Raw genomic sequence first — 19352 nt, 5'->3', positions numbered from 1 at the left:
GCTGTTTTCCAAAGCAGTTGTACCATTTTACATTTCTATTAGCAATGGATTCTATTAGCAATCTTTTTTTTTTTTGCCAACCTTCTTATTATTATCAACCCATTTAATTTTAGCTATTCCAGTGGATGTGAGGTAGTATCTCATTGTAGTTTTAATTTTCATTTCCCTGAAGACAAATGATGCTAAGCACATTTTCATATGTTTATTGCCCATTCATATACCCTCTTTGATGGAGAGTTTAAATCTTTTGCCCATTTTTAATTTTTTAAAGTTTATTTATTTATTTTGAGAGAGAGAGAAAGAGCACAAGCCAGGGAGGGGCAGAGAGAAGGAGAGACAGAATCCCAAGCAGGCTCCACACCATCAGTGCAGAGCCCAATGTTGGGCTCACCTATGACAATGAGGTCATGATCTGATCCAAGATCAAGAGTTGAATGCTTAACCAACTGAATCTACCCAGACACCCCTGCCCATTTTTAAATAGTCATTTGCTTATTACTGAATTGGAATTGGAATTAAGAGCCTGTTATCAAATATATTTTCCAAATCTTTTCTCACAGTCAGTGGCTTTCCTTTTCTTTTTCTTAAGTGTCTTTGTCTTTTTTTTTTTTTTTTGTAGTGTCTTTAATTTTTAAAAAAATGGTTTATGTGGGGTGCCTGGGTGGCTCAGTCGATTGAGCATCTGACTTCGGCTCAGGTCGTGATCTCACAGTTTGTGAGTTCGAACCCCACGTCAGGCTCTGGTGCTGACAGCTCAGAGCCTAGAGCCTGCTTCAGATTCTGTGTCCCCCCTTTCTTTCCACCCCACCCCTGCTTGTGCTTTGTCTCTCTCTTTCAAAAATGAATAAACATTAAAAAAATTTTTTTAATCAAAAAATGGTTTATGTACTATTTAAGAAGTCTTTTACCCAACACCTAACTGATTTGCCTTTTAATAAACACTATACGGGAGCGGGGTAGGGTGGATAGGAAAGAAAAGTAAATCCTTGCTTAATCCAAGGTCATAAATATTTTCTCCTATTTTTTTCCAGAAGTTTTATAGTTTATATATAGTTTTATAGCTTTTATATTAATCTAGTTTTGTGTGTTTGGGTTTGTTGTTGTCGTTTGTTTTGGTATATGGTATGAGGTAGGGGTCAAGGTTCATTTTTTCCCCATGTGAATCATTTAATTGTGGCATCATTTGTTGAAAAGAATATCCTTTCCCCTATTAAGTTCCTTTGGTACCATGGTGAAAACCCAGTTTTATGTGTTTATTTCTAGGCTGTCTATGCTCTTCTTTGATCTGTATTATCCTTATGCCAAAAACAAACACTATCTTGATTACTATAGTTTTATAATAAGTCTTGAAATCAGATTATGTAATTCCTACAAATTTGTATTCAAAATAATTTTGGCTATTCTAGGTCCTTTGGATTTCCCTATAAATTTTGGAATCATTTGTCAATTTCTACACACATGCAAAACAAAAACAAAAAGAAACAACCCTGCTGGAATTTTGATTGTGATTGATCAGTTTGGGGAGAATTGCATCTTAACAGTAAAGATACTTTCATTTATTTATTTTAAAAAGTTTATTATCTGAGAGATTTTTTTTTCCTGCACATGTTTCCTTCACATGTAAAATGTGAATGCAAATCACAGGCATCTCTTCTGCAAAGGGGCTTTAAGAGCATTTGTTACATTATCTTCCCAATGCTTCAGTAATGGTAGAAACTCTTATTGAGGTGAAGCATTGGATGTAAGTGTGAGCAAGAAATGAACTTTTGTTGAGATAAGTCCAGGGATTTGGGGGCTGTTCATTATAGCCTAACCGAGAAAGGTCTTAGCCTCAGGACAAACTCTTTGCCTTTAAGGAGTTTACATTTTGGTGCAAGAGAAACAGATAAATCCACATTATAATGTCAGGTAGAAATGAGCACAACACAGAAAACAAAGCAGATACAGTGACATAGAGGGTTAGAGAATGGTTTAGCTTTAATGGGGAAGGCTTCCTTGAAAATAGAACAGTTGAGCTGAGACCTGAAGTGAGGGAAGGAACCACGAGGTGGGTGCCTGGTGGAAGGGTAGACAGGTAGATAGGTAGACAGTCATGCACTAAGACGGGAACTCCAGACTCTCCTGGGCATGGGAGATTAGGACAAAGCTGAAAGAGCAGTCCTCAAGGTGAGAAGAGAGAAGGGCACATCTACCCAATGGCCCCTGTGGGCCATTCTGGTTCTGTGGGAACCAGAAGCAGCTGCTGGACAGTAGACAACTTGTCAGCAATGGTCTTGCCAGACTGCTTAGACACCACTGTCCCATGACTTGAGATTTTGAACAGTGGGACAAAGAACAAAGAGGGAGTAACTGAACTTTTTCCTGACATTCAGGCAGGCTTGTTTTCTCTGAGAAAAATAATGTCCCTGACCTTTGTTATTCTCCACCTTAAAATTCATCAACAGTTTGCTACCGTCCTTAGGAAGGAAGCCAAACTAAACTCTCTTGTCTAGCTCTGTCACAGAATTCTGCTTCAGTCACACTAGGTTTCTTTTAGTTCCTGCACTGGGCCCTCCTTTCTCAGAGCCTTTGCAAAAGCTGTTCCTTCTGTTAGGAACATTCTTCATCCCCTGTCCTGGCTAACATCCCTCAAACGCAGTTTAAAGGTCAGTCCTCCTAGGAGTCTTCCCAGACTAGTTTAGGTGCTTCTGTCAAATGTTATCTTAGCATCTTGTTCTTCTACCAACATAGCACTCATCATACTGTATTGTAGCTTTAAAACTTGTCAAGTAAGTCAGACATACAGAGAAGTATAAAAAATAATAGAGCACCCATATATGCCTGTCACCTTAGTTAAGCAAGGGAACATTGCCAGCTGAAGCCCATCGTGATAACATTTTGCTCTCTCCCTACTCCCAACCATTACTTGAATTTAGTGTTTATCTTTCCATATGTCTCTATACTTTTATTACTTAGGCAAACAATCTGAAGAACACATAGTACTTTTTTTTTGGCTTTACACTTTACATATAAATTATTACAAAGGTATTTCTGCAACTCGCATTTACTCCTCAGCCTTATTTTTGTGATTCAACCATGTTGATACTTGTAACTCTAGGTCATTTCTACAGCTGTATATATTATACAATTTCCCCGTTTTCTCCTCTGATTGACATTTATTTATTTAAAAAAAAACTTTGTGCTTTAAATTTATTTTAACGTTTATTCATTCTTGAGAGACAGAGCGCAAGCTCAGGAAGGGGAGAGAAAGAGAGAGACACAGAATCTGAAGCAGGCACCGGGCTCTGAGCTGTCAGCACAGAGCCCGATGCGGAGCTGGAACTCACAAACTGTGAGATCATGACCTGAGCTGAAGTCGGCCGCTTAACCACTCAGCCACCCAGGCGCCCCCCCCTCCCCCCCACCTGTTAGACATTTAGAGTGTTTACAGATTTTTGCAATTTCAAACCACTCTGCTACAAGCATTATTGTACCTGTCCCCTTATATGAACGACAGTTTCTCCGGACATATTGCTAGGAGTGCAACTGCGGAGTCATAGTACCTGCGAGCCTCTTTGTATCAGAGACTCTTCAAAGTGGTGGTACCACATAGTGGCTTCGAAAGTGCATCTCTCTGCACGGTGAACGCCTTGGGGTCTGGGACTCCGCCTGTCTTACTCACCATGGCATTTCCAGAACTGTGAGCAGCGGACACTAACAGCCGTTTGTGTGGTGAATGACTGGACCCAGGAACTGAGCAGAATGTTGCTCAGGGGGGTGGCCAGAGACTGGGGAGCAATGGCTCGAAGCCTGCAGGAGGTCTCTCCCCCCGCGACAAAGAACACTGCGCGAAGGGTGCGAATGTGGACTCCTTCTCGGTGAGCGCTTCCCCCAGCCCCCGCAGCGACCGGCCCCGCCCCCCGCAGCGACCGGCCCCGCCCCACGCCGGGACAGGCCTCAGGTCCCTCCCGCGCGGGCCGTCCCGCCCCCAGCTCCGGCTTTGCCCCCGCCCCCGCGGGTGACTCAGGCGGTGACGGCAGCCGGGAAGGAGGCGATGACGGGCGCGCGGCCGTGCGCCGCGGAGGAGCGCAGGTCCCGGGAGCGCGGCAGCTGCGGAGGAGCGGCGGCCGAGGCGGCGGCGGGCGGCATGGACGGGGCGCGGGGCGCTGGCCGGGCGCTGGCCGCGCTGCTGCTGGCCGCGTCGGTGCTGAGCGCCGCGCTGCTGGCCCCCGGAGGCTCCCCGGAGCACGGTGCCGAGGCCGCCCCGCCGCGAGGTGAGTGCGCGCCGCGGCTCCGGCCCGGCCGGCTCGGCGGACCCCGCGCCGCTGCGCCCCCTCCCGCCGCCGGTTCCGCGGGGGGCGCGCCGCAGGCGAGCGCTTGGAAAAAGCAAGTCTTCGGAACTAGTTGTTGTTTCCTCTGCGTTGTAGTGAGCGTCCCCGGACCAGGATTCTCTCGGTGTAACCGTGTTTGGCCGCTGTCGCAGGCACCGCGCGGGGCGGCGTCGCGGGCACAGGGGAGTAGTGCAGTGTGTGTGTGTGTGTGTGTGTGTGTGTGTGTGTGTGTGTGTGTGTTGGGGGGGCCCACCCGGAGTAGTGCAGTGTGTGTGTGTGTGTGTGTGTGTGTGTGTGTGTGTGTGTGTGTTGGGGGGGCCCACCCGAAAGGGAAAGACGCGGGAGCGCTGCAGGCCGCGGGGAGAGCCGCGGAGCTGACCAGCCCTGCGCTCCCGCACGCACGCCCCGAGGCTGCGGGGCGCCGAGGTCTCCTGGCGACTTTTGTCTAAATAGTAAAATGTCTGTGATTGGGAGACCCGTTACTCCCCAAATGCAAAGCTAAATAAGAGATGCACTGGCCAAGAAGCTGGTGTATCCGGCATTTAGTTCTCATCTAGCCTATGGTTTGCAGGGACTTCTGCGCAAATGAAGTCCGTTCCCCGAAGAGGAAGGAGACCTTGGCGGGTGGCCTCCTGCGCGGTGGGATGTCAGGAGCGCGGGCCGCTGCCCTGCCAGGCCGCTGGAATTGCGGGGCAGAGCACGGCAGCCACAGTCCGCAGCCGGATGGCGAAAAGCCTCCCGCCTTGCTGGGATTAAACTCCCGAGTAAATGTCCGACATAGAGTAAAAACTCATAGCGGCGCGGGGAGGGTGTTGACTGCCAGAGCTGGTTGTCCAAACTCGAAGCCAATCTCGAGGGCCCTTAGGCAGATTTTACAGCTACGGGGATGCCAGGGACAGTTGATGTCGCGGTTTGCAGGAGCCCTGCGGTTTTGCTGGGAAGCCGCGGAACCAGGTCTTTGGCCTGGGAGGGGCTGGACGGGGTATTTTGCTGGGGGTGATTTTACTGTGTGGCTGGGAGTAGAAGCATCAGCTCCTCTAGTGTTTTCCTAATTTGCCTGGTCTGGGGGTGGGGTGGGGAGGATGGTGAAAAATAAAGTCTACGGCTTCCCCTAGACCCCCTGAAAGGAGAATCCCAGGGCCCCAGAAGATGATGGTCCCCAGCCCCTCCCCAGGGGATTCAGGGATTGTGGGGAGCAGTCAACTGCAGCAAACACTATTTGGTCAGGGTTTGGGGAAAGGTCTGCCTGTAACCTGCCTGTCTTCCCCGTCATCCCACCCCCTTTTCTGTATCCGAATAGGGGGGTCTTGGTGTCAGTGTGTGTAGTTCAGACTGCCTTTCCTCCCCAATCAGAATCTTGTAGGACAAAGACAGAATGAATTTTGGAAAAGCATTTTAGCTGATTACATTTTGTATTACTGCTTCCCCCATCCCTGACCTCAAGTCTCCGTACTCCCCTTCTTTGATAATGGAGGAAAGGGACCCTTAGAAATTACATAATCAGTCCATTCATAAGTTGTCAGGGAAAGATCCTGTGCATGGCTTTTTCTTTGTGCTTTAGCACCAGTTAATAACCATAATTATTTTAGGAAAAAGGTGGTTTGTAAATAGTAATTCTATGTAGTGAGGAAGAACATATGAATATTCTTTTTTTTTTTTTAAGTTTTTTGTTGATTTTGAGAGGGGAGAGGAGCAAAGAGAATCCCAAACAGGCTCTGCACTCTCAAAGCAGAGTTCCATGTAGGGTCCAAAGTCACAAACGGTTAGATTGTGACCTGAGCTAAAGTCAGTCCAACTGACTGAACCACCCAGGGGCCCCACATATTAATATTCTTAGGTGATCCACTCCAGAGCCTTTACGAAGCTGTGTTGAGAGGACAGCTAGGCTTTTAGTGCCACCTGGAGTCCAGGTTTGGGTTGGACAGCTTCCTACTAAGAACTCCATCTTCATATGATTTGAGGACTCAAGTTTACTTTGAAAGAAAAAAATAAATAGAGTATGTCTTTAAAAATTTGCCCCGCAGGGGTGGCTTAGTCGGTTAAGCATCCAGCTTGGGCTCTGTTCATGATCTTGTGGTTTGTGGGTTTGGCCCCTGCATCCTGCTCTGCACTAACAGTGCGGAGCCTGCTTGGGATTCTCTCTCTCCCTCTCTCTCTGCCCCTCCCCCACTCACACTTCTGCTCTCTCTCAAAATAAATAAATAAACTTAAAAAAAAAAAGAATTCCTCCCCCCCCCCCCACCACGTGAGCAGAGAGCTAGAACCATAAATTAAATATTTAGAAACAAAAGTCTGCTATACAAACAGCACAGTTACTTGGGTACCTATTGAAGGATGACTTTATGTGGTGTATGTCCTCACCAAGACATTGTGGACAGGAGAGGAGGAGAGAATTGTTCTTTTGTATATAAAGCTTCTTATGTGTTGTCCTGGTATTTCTAAGGTCAGCAGTATCACAAGTTGGCAGCTTTTTCTTGAAACTGAGCATTTAAGTTCAATTTAGATGTCATATTGGATGGTTTGGGTGTTGCATCCTTATGATGACAATTAAGAACAGTCAGAGTCTGAAATTCATATGGAAAATTGAAGCATAAAACAAGAACCTTACTCTACCCCCTACTAAGGACTCATAGGAAACTGAATAAAAGCATTAGTTACTCCAACTATGAAGGGATGATGATATGTAAAACAATTATAAAGGAAAAGGTCAGTGGATAGTGACTATAAATTTGAAAATGAGAACTATCAAAATTGAACCAGGGAAGCTAAAGAGAAGTATTTGAAAACATGGTATGATGTGTATGTATGACAGGTATGACAGAGGATTTAATATCTGTGCTATGTAAAGAAATGATACAAATCCCAAGAAGAGTGCCAGGATGGAAGGGGTGTTAAATAATAAAAACCCACCTGAGTAAATATAAAGAGCAAATTGTCTTTATTTAATAATTCATGACTGGGAGGGGGGATGGGCTAAATGGGTAAGGGGCATTAAGGAATCTACTCCTGAAATCATTGTTGCACTATGTGATAACTAATTTGAATGTGAATTTAAATAAATGAATAAATAAATAAATAAATAATTCATGGTATCCTGTCTAACAAATAGAAAGGAGCTCCCTTAAGCTGCAGGAAAGGAAAGGTTTTTAAAGGCAGAGAGAGAGAGGAAAAAGGAAATCATTAGCAACGAATGCATGTTAGGCCAGGATGCTCTCCCAGGGGTAATGCAAAGGGACCCTCCGTGGATTGATTACCCTTGGGTGCTGACCAGGAAATTCCAAGTTGCCTGCCTAAAGGTCACTTTTCTGGGAGAGGGTGAAGCTGCAGGTAGTTCAGGTATTAAGTCTTGGTGGGGTGTAGCATAAGTGACTCCATTTTGGGCTTGCTATCTCTTTTCTAACAATTTCCACTGTTTGATCAGACTCTCAGCTTAACTAAGAGATGTGATCAAAGCATAAGGCGCTAATGCCACGCTCAGCTCTGCAGTTCTCGCAGCTTTTTATGAAGTTTTGTTGCTACTTTCGGTGGTATCCATAGGTCATGACTGTTTTTTTGTTTTTGTTTTAATTTCTGTGATATTCATAGGCCACATCTTCAAGGTTTACGATCTTTAAGTTGGTCGTTCTCTTCATTTCTTTTCTGATGTTCTTATATTAAGAAGATCATTTTCTTGCTGCTTAGTGGCTGCAAACATGTATTGAGAGCTTTTAAGAGTATATAATGTGCCAGGGAAATTACTAAGATTATTATAAGCAGGGTAATTCCCAATGTCTGGAGTGCATTTCAGAGCCACTTGGGTCCCCAAGACCCAAACCAGTTGAAATCAAAATGAAATAAGTCAGAGAAAGACCCTGTTGAAGGAGTCACCTTTGTAAGCCAAGTCGCTTGCTGAGTGATCTTATGTAATTGAGTTTCAACTTCCCCAAAAGTATTAATTCAGGTGCAGTAGGTGGTTTTGGCCACAGTACAGACAACTCTTTTCTTGGCTAAAATATAACTAAGGGCTATCCTATTATCAAGCACAACTTTGGCCAAAGAGGCTAAGGATCTTTATTGGGCATCTATTGTCTTGGCAATAAATTCTGCACAAACCTTAACTGTTAAGGAGAGGCTTCTGATCATATTCTCGTTTACACTTACTTCTACCCAGGGAAGTATGACTCTGCCAAAGGAAGTGAGTGTGAGTCATGAATGCCTCCTGGTAATTCCTTTCTAACTTGACAGTGTAAATCCAGGGGTGTGGACCATTGAGGTGTCGTAGTTCATTTGTGGTAAGTTCAGTAAGCTAAACTAAGAGTCGTTGCCCAGCTTTGTAGGCATTCATAATGATAACCACAACAGACGAAGACAAACTCTGTTGGGGCACATATCACTTCCCACTATGGTGGCGCTGTTAATGGGTTCATTCACAGGGATTGTTTGTATGTGCCTGTTCAAGTCAAAGAGTCAACTAGGTTTCCTCCTTAGCCTAAAATATAAAGTTATTCTAAATTCTTAGAGTTACCCACCTTAGCAATGGCCTGGGAGATACAGATGATGGCATTCTTTCCAGGCCAGTGCCAGAGTAAAAGACAGTAAAGGGAAGACGGGAGGGTTTCATGTTTAGTTAAAGTATGAAGTCTTGATCTGGCATCTTGGGAGGAAGCAGTCTGCTTTGATGTCAGCTGCTTCTCTTCCTGTTCAATTTGATTTGGAGGTCTCCAGTGCTTGAGAAGGACCACGTGTCAGGTGGAGCCTACTTCCTCAGTGAGATGCGTATCTAAGGTCTAAGCCCCTGCAGTCTGGCTGCCATCTGGGTGGTGAGGAGGACCTGGTATAGTCCCTTCCAAGGAGGCTCAAGGGCAGTCTTTTTTCTTGGTGATTCCAAATCAGAAGGGTGGGGGAAAATTGCAAACATTAGTTTGGAGGGTTGAGCCAAATTATTGAGGAAGCTAGAAGAATTCAGGATCCAGTCCACTTTATAACAGAACCTCAAAGACAATTAACAGAATTAAACTCTAATGTAGACAAAGGTGTAAACATAATTTCTTCTCTCCACAATTACCCTATTTATTTATTTATTTATTTATTTTTATTTTATTTTTTTATTTTAACTTGCTTTATTTTTTATATATTTTTAAATTTACATCCAAATTAGTTAGCATATAGTGCAACAATCATTTCAGGAGTAGATTCCTTAGTGCTCCTGTCCCATTTAGCCCATTCCCCCTCCCACAACCTCTCCAGTGACCCTCAGTTTGTTCTCCATATTTATGAGTCTCTTATGTTTTGTCCCCCTCCCTGTTTTTATATTATTTTTGTTTCCCTTCCCTTATGTTCATCTGTTTTGTCTCTTAAAGTCCTCATATGAGTGAAGTCATATGATCTTTGTCTTTCTCTAATTTCGCTTAGCATAATACCCTCCAGTTCCATCCACGTAGTTGCAAATGGCAAGATTTCATTCTTTTTGATTGCTGAGTAATACTCCATTGTATATATATACCACATCTTTATCCATTCATCCATAGATGGACATTTGGGCTCTTTCCATACTTTGGCTATTGTTGACAGTGCTGCTATAAACATGGGGGTGCATGTGTCCCTTCAAAACAGCACACCTGTATCCTGTGGATAAATGCCTAGTAGTGCAATTGCTGGGTCGTAGTGTACTTCTATTTTTAGTTTTTTGAGGAACCTCCATACTGTTTTCCAGAGTGGCTGCACCAGCTTGCATTCCCACCAACAATGCAAAAGAGATCCTCTTTCTCTGCATCCTTGCCAACATCTGTTGTTGCGTGAGTTGTTAATGTTAGCCATTCTGACAGGTGTATGGTGGTATCTCATTGTGGTTTTTTATTTGTATTTCCCTGATGATGAGTGATGTTGAGCATTTTTTCATGTGTTGGTTGGCCATCTGGATGTCTTCTTTGGAGAAGTGTCTATTCATGTCTTTTGCCCATTTCTTCACTGGATTCTTTGTTTTTTGGGTGTTGTGTTTGATAAGTTCTTTATAGATACTGGATACTAACCCTTTATCTGATATGTCATTTGCAAATAGCTTCTCCCATTCTGTCAGTTGCCTTTTAGTTTTGCTGATTGTTTCTTTTGCTGTGCAGAAGCTTTTTATTTTGTTGAGGTCCCAATAGTTCATGTTTGCTTTTGTTTCCCTTGCCTCCAGAGAGACACGTGTTGAGTAAGAAGTTGCTGCGGCCGAGGTCAAAGAGGTTTTTGCCTGCTTTCTCCTCGAGGATTTTGATGGCTTCCTGTCTTACATTGAGGTCTTTCATCCATTTTGAGTTTATTTTTGTGTATGGTGTAAGAAAGTGGTCTAGATTCATTTTTCTGCATGTTGCTGTCCAGTTTTCCCAGCACCACTTGCTGAAGGGACTGTCTTTATTCCATTGGATATTCTTTCCTGCTTTGTCAAAGATTAGTTGGCCATTCGTTTGTGGGTCCATTTCTGGGTGCTCTATTCTGTTCCACTGATCTGAGTGTCTGTTCTTGTGCCAACCCTCATTTTTTATAATAAAACTAATTTGTTTGCATTAAACTTTGCCTGATTATTTTTCTTTTTTTAGTTTTTCAAAATATTTATTTATTTTTGAGAGAGCGAGACAAAGCATGAGCACGGGAGGGGCAGAGAGAGAGGGAGACACAGAATCTGAAGCAGGCTCCAGGTTCTGAGCTGTTAGCACAGAGCCTGATGACAGGGCTTGAACTCACAAACTGTAAGATCATGACCTGAGCCGAAGTCAGATGCTTAACGGACTTGAGCCACCCAGGCACACCACCTGATTATTTTCTTAAGTGCAGCAAGATAATTGACCATATAGGGCCACTTAGATGGCTCAGTCAGGTAAGCGTCTGACTCTTGGTTTTGGCTCAGGTCATGATTTTGAGGCTTACGAGTTTGAGCCCACTGTCTGGCTCTGTGCTGACAGTGTAGAGCCTGCTTGGGATTTTCTCTCTCTGACTTTTCTGCCCCTCTCCTGCTCTCTCTCTCAAATATAAATAAATAAACTTTTACAAAAAGTTAGATATAGCATTTTTTCTTTTTTAAAAAAAATATTTATTTAAGTAAGCTCTATGCCCAGTGTGGGGCTTGAACTCATGACCCTGAGATCTATTGCATGCTCTACCAACTGAGTCAGCCAGGTGCCCTCCCCTCTTAAAAAAAATTTTTTTTTTGGACCATATAAGCTCTTTTTAAAAACTTTTTTTTTAATGTTTATTTTTGAGGTGGGGGGAGGGGCAGTGAGAGGGGGACAGAGGATCCAAGGTGGGCTCTGGGCCTATAGCAGACAGCCTGATGTGGGGCTTGAACTCATGAACCACGAGATCATTACCTGAACGGAAGTCCAACGCTTAACTGACTTAGCCACCCAGGTGCCCTCATATAAGCTCTTTTTATTACTACTTTGCTGGAACCTTGTAAGCAAGGTGTTAGGGCAACTTTTCCAAGAGGCTTTATTGGCTCTGCAAAGTCAACCTTAGTTCTTTAAAGCTACTTGGTCATATCTAAGTCTATGCATATCTCTTTCAAATATGACATGCTGGTCAAAGCTTTAATTACATGGCCAGTATTTCCAATGGTATCTGGTTATAAGGATCAGACTCTCGTTGAATCTATGTAAATAACTAACTATATTGCCATGAAAAGAATACTCAAGAACTTTCCAATTCTGGAGGAATCAGGTAGGGAGAAAAAGTCAGTGTTTCATCTTTGTTCACAAAGGTATATCTTATCAAATTGTTGATACTTTAAGAGAAAAAAGAAAAAGGTTTCCTAAAATCTGGAAAAGCAAAATGTTAGAAAACCAGTAGCTTTAAACAAGATGTCATAAAAATTAAAATATCCTCCTTGGTGCATTCAGTCCTATGTTATTCTTTTTTGCTTGAATACTGTTTTTCCACTAATTCTGGAAATTCTTACCCAGTTCAGTTGCATGATCTGAAAGTTATTAGAAACCTGTATTTTACAGCACTTGTCAGATTCTTTTCCATGAATTTCTCTGAAAATGAAACACATTTGCAGGAAGCTTTTGTAGAAGCATTTCAGTAAAACAGTAACTCTGTAAATGACAAAAGATTTTAAAATGTCTATTGTTAGAGAGCTGATGAAAGTTCATTACGATGGAATTGACAAGGAAATTCGGTTATTTTTGTGAATACATTTTAAGATAGTAACTAGAATTATCAATGTTAACATTATATCAATACCTATTAGATCTTCAGGAATTTCATACAGTTTTTGGAACACTTGTATTAATAACATATGCACACAAATATAATCTAAGAAGACTTAACATCACCTGTTTGACAATACCTCCCATGTAATTTAACATACCAGATAAGCCTATTTAGTTCACATCTTCCCTTTTATAAAGAGAAAACAAATCCTTTGAGATGTTCCAGGGACCATCTGGAAAACCCAAAGTGGGTTCAAGGTCAAAAAGACTTCATTTAGAATTTGATTTTGTGGAAGTTTGTTAAAAATATCAAAAGGTTTAGGGGTGCCTGGGTGGCTCAGTCAGTTAAGCACCCAACTTCAGCTCAGGTCATGATCTAGTGATTCATGAGTTCCAGCCCCGCATTGGGCTCTGTGCTCATACCTCAGAGCCTGGGGCCTGTTTCTGATTCTGTGTACCTCCCCCCCCGCCTTCCCCCACTTGCACTCTGTCTCTCAAAAATAAATAAACATTAAAAAATTTTTTTTGTTTAAATATCAAAAGGCTTGGGGACACCTGTGTGGCTCAGTTGGTTAAGCGTCTGACTCTTGATTTCAGCTCAGGTCATGACCTCACCGTTTGTGAATTCAAGCCTTGCATCGGGCTCTGCACTGACAGTGTGGATCCTGCTTGGGATTCTCCTTCTCCCTCTCTCTCTCTCTCTCTGCTCCTTCCCAACTCATGCACTTTGTCTCTCTCTCTGTCTCTCTCACTCAAAATAAATAAATAAACTTAAAAAAATATCAGAAGTTTTAGATATGTCATCAACTGATGGAGGAGTTTCTTAGAGCCAGATCAGTAGCTAAGAGGGATGTGCAGTGATGGGGTTGGGGTTGTGTGGTGTTTTCATGGTGCACCTCATTGTGCAGAATTTTTCTTGTGGTTGGTAGGTGATGTAGTGTCAACCTAACTGGTTCTGTGACCAGCTCATCCTAACACAGGTGTCTTTGGGCTAAGTGGTAAGTGTTCTAACAGCTCTTAAATGCTTGACTTGTGCTCACCAATTTTTGTGACTCTTTTGGCCTGCAAGATTCCCATTAGCAATTAATCTTTATGTCATGTACATATTAACAGAAAGCAGTAGTATCTGAGGAACTGAAAGTGGACATCAGCATACCAAAGATCTGGGGACTGGGGAAAGTGTCCAACCACCAGACGTCAAAGAATGGGGACCGTGGACTGATTCTAAACAAATGGAGAACTGCAGCTGTGGCTGAGTCTGAAAACAGAACCAAAACCTGGGGAGTGGAAGTTTCTGCGAAATGGCTAACAGAAGGCCCTGTGTTTTACTAGCAGCAGTCCCCGAGGATCCTCGAGCTGGGGAAAGGGTTGAACCAGCAAACCCCAACAAATGGGGATTACAGGCTGGGGGCTCCCCATGGTGGGGAACTGTGGGTAGTGGTGCGCAGTTACTGCTGTTAACTGTGCACCACTGCCCACAGTTCCCACATAGATCTTGGGCTAGGATTAAGGGCTGGGGTTTTCCACTCAAAAACTCTGGAATTGCGGACTGAAGAGCCAATTAGATTGAGAGCTTGATGCAGAGAGCGGAGCACAGAACCAAAAGAGAAGTTACCCATGGCTCTTGGACATGGTGAGGAAGAACGTGAGTTCAGAGTGTATGTGGGGTACCACGCTCGTGTTTCTCAGTTTCCTCGAAGCCGTCGAAGTCTCCTTCAGTCCCCACTGCCACGAAATCTGTTAAATAACAGAAATTCAACTGAGTAAATTTCAAGATCATCTAGCAAATAATGTAGAAAGGAACTTCACTGAGCTGCAGAAAAGGAAAGTTTTTAAAGGTGGAGAGGGAGAGGAAAAAGGAAATTATTCATAAAAATGAATTGTTTTAGGCCAGGTCACCTTCCTAAGGGCAACAGAAGGGGTCTATCAGCAGATTACCTCCTGGTGCTGACTGGGAAGTTCCAGATTGCCTGGTTGAAAGTCTCATTTCTGGCAGAAGCTGAAGCTGCAGTTAGGTTAGTTTAGATATGTCTTGGTGGGGTTTAGCATGAGTGACTCCATCTTGGGCCTGCTGTCTCCTTTCTAATGTGGGTTAAGTGGTTAAATAAATGAACATTCCAACAATTCACGTGAAAGGAAAGTACATAAACATTTGGAAAACATTTCAGAGTTGTTAATCGTTATTTCAAAACTATTTTTAAAATAATAAGAAAATTAGATTTTCTATACATCAGGCTAAAAAGTGAGGGAAAAAATTAAAAGGCTAAAAGTCCCTGGCCCAGCTTCGAGGGAACAGATATGTTTACTCTTAGGAGACTGGTAACAGAGGTCAGGTGCTGGTCAGACTGACTGAAGCTTAAGTCCTGGTGGCTGGTGGGTGTCTTTGGGCAAGTTGCTTGACCTCTGCAGGCCTCAGATTCCTCATCCAGAAAATGGAGACCTCAAAAGCTGTTCACAGGGCTGTTGGGGCCTGGCATACATTGAGTGTGTAGTTATTTGTATCACCTGGGAGCCCACGGTCACCACAGTTGTCATTATAAATCACAACTAGAGGATCCTGGGAAGATGGTGGCGTAGGAGGATGCTGGGCTTACCGCGTGTCCTGCTGATCACTTAGATTCCACATATACCTGCCTAAATAACCCAGAAAACCGCCAGAAGACTAGCAGAATGGAGTCTCCGGAGCTAAGTGCAGATGAGAGGCCCACGGAAGAGGGTAGGAAGGGCGGCGAGGCGGTGCGCGCTCGACGGACCGGCGGGAGGGAGCCGGGGCGGAGGGGCGGCCCGCCGGCCAAGCAGAGCCCCCCCCCCCCCCGAGTCTGGCTTGCAAAAGCGGAGGGTCCAGACGGAGTGTGTTCCGACAGCAAGCGGGACTTGACATCTGGAAGGTTATAAGCTAACAGCTATGCTCGGAGATCGGGAGGGCTGGAGGACAATGGGAGGGAGAGTTGTTGAGACCGGGACGACAGAGCTCATCTTGGCGGGAACAAAGGCGCTCGCCAGCGCCATCTCCCTCGCCCATCCCCCAGCCAAAATCCCAAAGGGAACCAGTTCCTGCCAGGGAACTTGCTTGCTCCGAGAAATCACCCTACGCTGTGCTTCTGCGGAGCCAACCCTCCGGTGGGTCTCTCTCCCGGTGCCACAGGGCCCCTCCCGAAGCGGATCTCCGAAGGAAAAGAGAGCTGAGCCTGCCCCTCCTGCCCCTGGGCACCTTGCCGATCCACCCCAGCTAATACGCCGGATCCCCAGCACCACAAGCCTGGCAGTGTGCAAGTAGCCCAGACAGGCCACGCCACCCCACAGTGAATCCCGCCCCTAGGAGAGGGGAAGAGAAGGCACACACCAGTCTGACTGTGGCCCCAGTGGTGGGCTGGGGGCAGACATCAGGTCTGAATGCGGCCCCGCCCACCAACGCAAGTTATTCAAGACAGCACAGGGGAAGTGCCCCGCAGTCCCACACCATTCCAGGGACTATCCAAAATGACGAAACGGAAGACTTCCCCTCAGAAAAACGTTCAGGAAATAACAGCTAACGAACTGATCAAAAATGATTTAAACAATATAACAGAAAGTGAATTTAGAATAATAGTTATAAAATTAATCGCTGGGCTTGAAAACAGTATAAAGGACAGCAGAGAATCTCTTGCTACAGAGATCAAGGGACTAAGGAACAGTCAGAAGGAGCTAAAAAATGCTATCAACGAGTTGCAAAATAAAATGGAGACAACTACGGCTCGGATTGAAGAGGCAGAGGAGAGAATAGGTGAACTAGAAGATAAAATTATGGAAAAAGAAGAAGCTGAGAAAAAGAGAGATAAAAAAAATCCAAGAGTATGAGGGGAAAATTAGAGAACTAAGTGAGGCACTAAAGAGAAATAATCTACGCATAATTGGTATTCCAGAGGAGGAAGAGAGAGGGAAAGGTGCTGAAGGTGTACTTGAAGAAATAATAGCTGAGAACTTCCTGGATCTGGGGAAGGAAAAAGGCATTGAAATCCAAGAGGCACAGAGAGCTCCCTTCAGACGTGACTTGAATTGATCTTCTGCACGACATATCATAGTGAAAGTGGCAAAATACAAGGATAAAGAGAAAATTCTGAAAGCAGCTAGAGATAAATGTGCTCTAACATATAAAGGGAGACCTATAAGACTCATGACCGATCTCTCTACTGAAACTTGACAGGCCAGAAAGGAATGGCAGGAGATCTTCAATGTGATGAACAGAAAAAATATGCAGCTGAGAATCCTTTATCCAGCAAGTCTGTCATTTAGAATAGAAGGAGAGATAAAGGTCTTCCCAAACAAACAAAAACTGAAGGAATTCATCATCACTAAACCAGCCCTACAAGAGATCCTAAGGGGGATCCTGTGAGACAAAGTACCAGAGACATCGCTACAAGCATGAAACATACGGACATCACAATGACTCTAAACCCATATCTTTCTATAATAACACTGAATGTAAATGGACTAAATGCGCCAACCAAAAGACATAGGGTATCAGAATGGATAAAAAAAACAAGACCCATCTATTTTCTGTCTACAAGAGACTCATTTTAGACCTGAGGACACCTTCAGATTGAGAGTGAGGGGATGGAGAACTATTTATCATGTCACTGGAAATTAAAAGAACGCTGGAGTAGCCATACTCATATCAGACAAACTAGACTTCAAATTAAAGGCTGTAACAAGAGACGAAGAAGGGCATTATATAATAATCACAGGGTCTATCCATCAGGAAGAGCTAACAATTATAAATGTCTGTGCGCCGAAAACCAGAGCCCCCAAATATATAAAACAATTACTCACAAACATAAGCAACCTTATTGATAAGAATGTGGTAATTGCAGGGGATTTTAACAGTCCACTTACAGAAATGGATAGATCATCTAGACACACGGTCAATAAAGAAACAAGGGCCGTGAATGATACATTGGATCAGATGGACTTGACAGATATATTTAGAACTCTGCATCCCAAAGCAACAGAATATACTTTCTTCTCGAGTGCACATGGAACATTCTCCAAGATAGATCACATACTGGGTCACAAAAGAGTCCTTCATAAGTATACAAGAATTGATGGGGCGCCTGGGTGGCGCAGTCGGTTAAGCGTCCGACTTCAGCCAGGTCACGATCTCACGGTCCGTGAGTTCGAGCCCCGCGTCAGGCTCTGGGCTGATGGCTCGGAGCCTGGAGCCTGTTTCCGATTCTGTGTCTCCCTCTCTCTCTGCCCCTCCCCCGTTCATGCTCTGTCTCTCTCTGTCCCAAAAATAAATAAAAAATGTTGAAAAAAAAAAAATTAAAAAAAAAAAAAAAAAAAAAAAAAAAGAATTGAAATTATACCATGCATACTTTCAGACCACAATGCTATGAAGCTTGAAATCAACCACAGGAAAAAGTCTGGAAAACCTCCAAAAGCATGGAGGTTAAAGAACACCCTACTAAAGAATGAATGGGTCAACCAGGCAATTAGAGAAGAGATTTAAAAATATATGGAAACAAATGAAAATGAAAATGCGACAATCCAAATGCTTTGGGATGCAGCGAAGTCAGTCCTGAGAGGAAAATACATTGCAATCCAGGCCTATCTCAAGAAACAAGAAAAATCCCAAATACAAAATCTAACAGCACACCTAAAGGAAATAGAAGCAGAACAGCAAAGGCAGCCTAAATCCAGCAGAAGAAGAGACATAATAAAGATCAGAGCAGAAATAAACAATATAGAATCTAAAAAAACTGTAGAGCAGATCAACGAAACCAAGAGTTGGTTTTTTGAAAAAATAAACAAAATTGATAAACCTCTAGCCAGGCTTCTCAAAAAGAAAAGGGAGATGACCCAAATAAAATAAAATCTCCCTCAGAGATACAAGCAATTATCAGGGAATACTATGGAAAATTTTATGCCAACAAACTGGACAACCTGGAAGAAATGGACAAATTCCTAAACACCCACACGCTTCCAAAACTCAATCAGGAGGAAATAGAAAGCTTGAACAGACCCATAACCAGCGAATAAATTGAATCAGCCATCAAAAATCTCCCAACAAATAAGAGTCCAGGACCAGATGGCTTCCCAGGGGAGTTCTACCAGACGTTTAAAGCAGAGATAATACCTATCCTTCTCAAGCTATTCCAAAAAATAGAAAGGGAAGGAAAACTTCCAGACTCATTTTATGAAGCCAGTATTACTTTGATTCCTAAACCAGACAGAGACCCAGTCAAAAAAGAGAACTACAGGCCAATATCCTGATGAATATGGATGCAAAAATTCTCAATAAGATACTAGCAAATCGAATTCAACAGCATATAAAAAGAATTATTCACCATGATCAAGTGGGATTCATTCCTGGGATGCAGGGCTGGTTCAACATTCGCAAATCAATGTAATACATCACATTAATAAAAGAAAAGATAAGAACCATATGATCCTGTCAATCGATGCAGAAAAGGCCTTTGACAAAATTCAGCAACCTTTCTTAATAAACACCCTCAAGAAAGTCGGGATAGAAGGAACATACTTAAACATCATAAAAGCCATTTATGAAAAGCCCACAGCTAACATCATCCTCAATGGGGAAAAACTGAGAGCTTTTTCCCTGAGATCAGGAACACGACAGGGATGTCCACTCTCACCGCTGTTGTTAAACATAGTGTTGGAAGTTCTAGCATCAGCAATCAGACAACAAAAGGAAATCAAAGGCATCAAAATTGGCAAAGATGAAGTTAAGCTTTCACTTTTTGCAGATGACATGATATTATACATGGAAAATCTGATAGACTCCACCAGAAGTCTGCTAGAACTGATACATGAATTTAGCAAAGTCGCAGGATACAAAATCAATGTACAGAAATCAGTTGCATTCTTATGCACT

General features: G+C 43.5%; 1 protein-coding gene across 3 annotated transcripts in view; it reads left to right on the top strand.

Annotated features, from left to right (window-relative positions):
• The first annotated feature begins 4033 nt into the window (after positions 1–4033).
• Positions 4034–19352, top strand: part of HGSNAT (heparan-alpha-glucosaminide N-acetyltransferase) — a 52313-nt gene continuing 36994 nt past the window's right edge. For 2 of the 3 annotated variants that reach the window (XM_042934696.1, XM_042934695.1), the window contains exon 1: positions 4034–4253. In XM_042934696.1, coding sequence (XP_042790630.1) covers positions 4034–4253 — 220 coding nt within the window. Of the gene's footprint in view, positions 4254–10547; positions 10568–19352 lie in introns of those variants that run through there. The other variant, XM_042934697.1, reaches the window with a different exon arrangement.

This window comes from Panthera leo, chromosome B1, assembly GCF_018350215.1.
Source record: "Panthera leo isolate Ple1 chromosome B1, P.leo_Ple1_pat1.1, whole genome shotgun sequence".
NCBI classification, from domain to species: domain Eukaryota; kingdom Metazoa; phylum Chordata; class Mammalia; order Carnivora; family Felidae; genus Panthera; species Panthera leo.
This window is presented reverse-complemented; position numbering and strand designations above follow the sequence as displayed.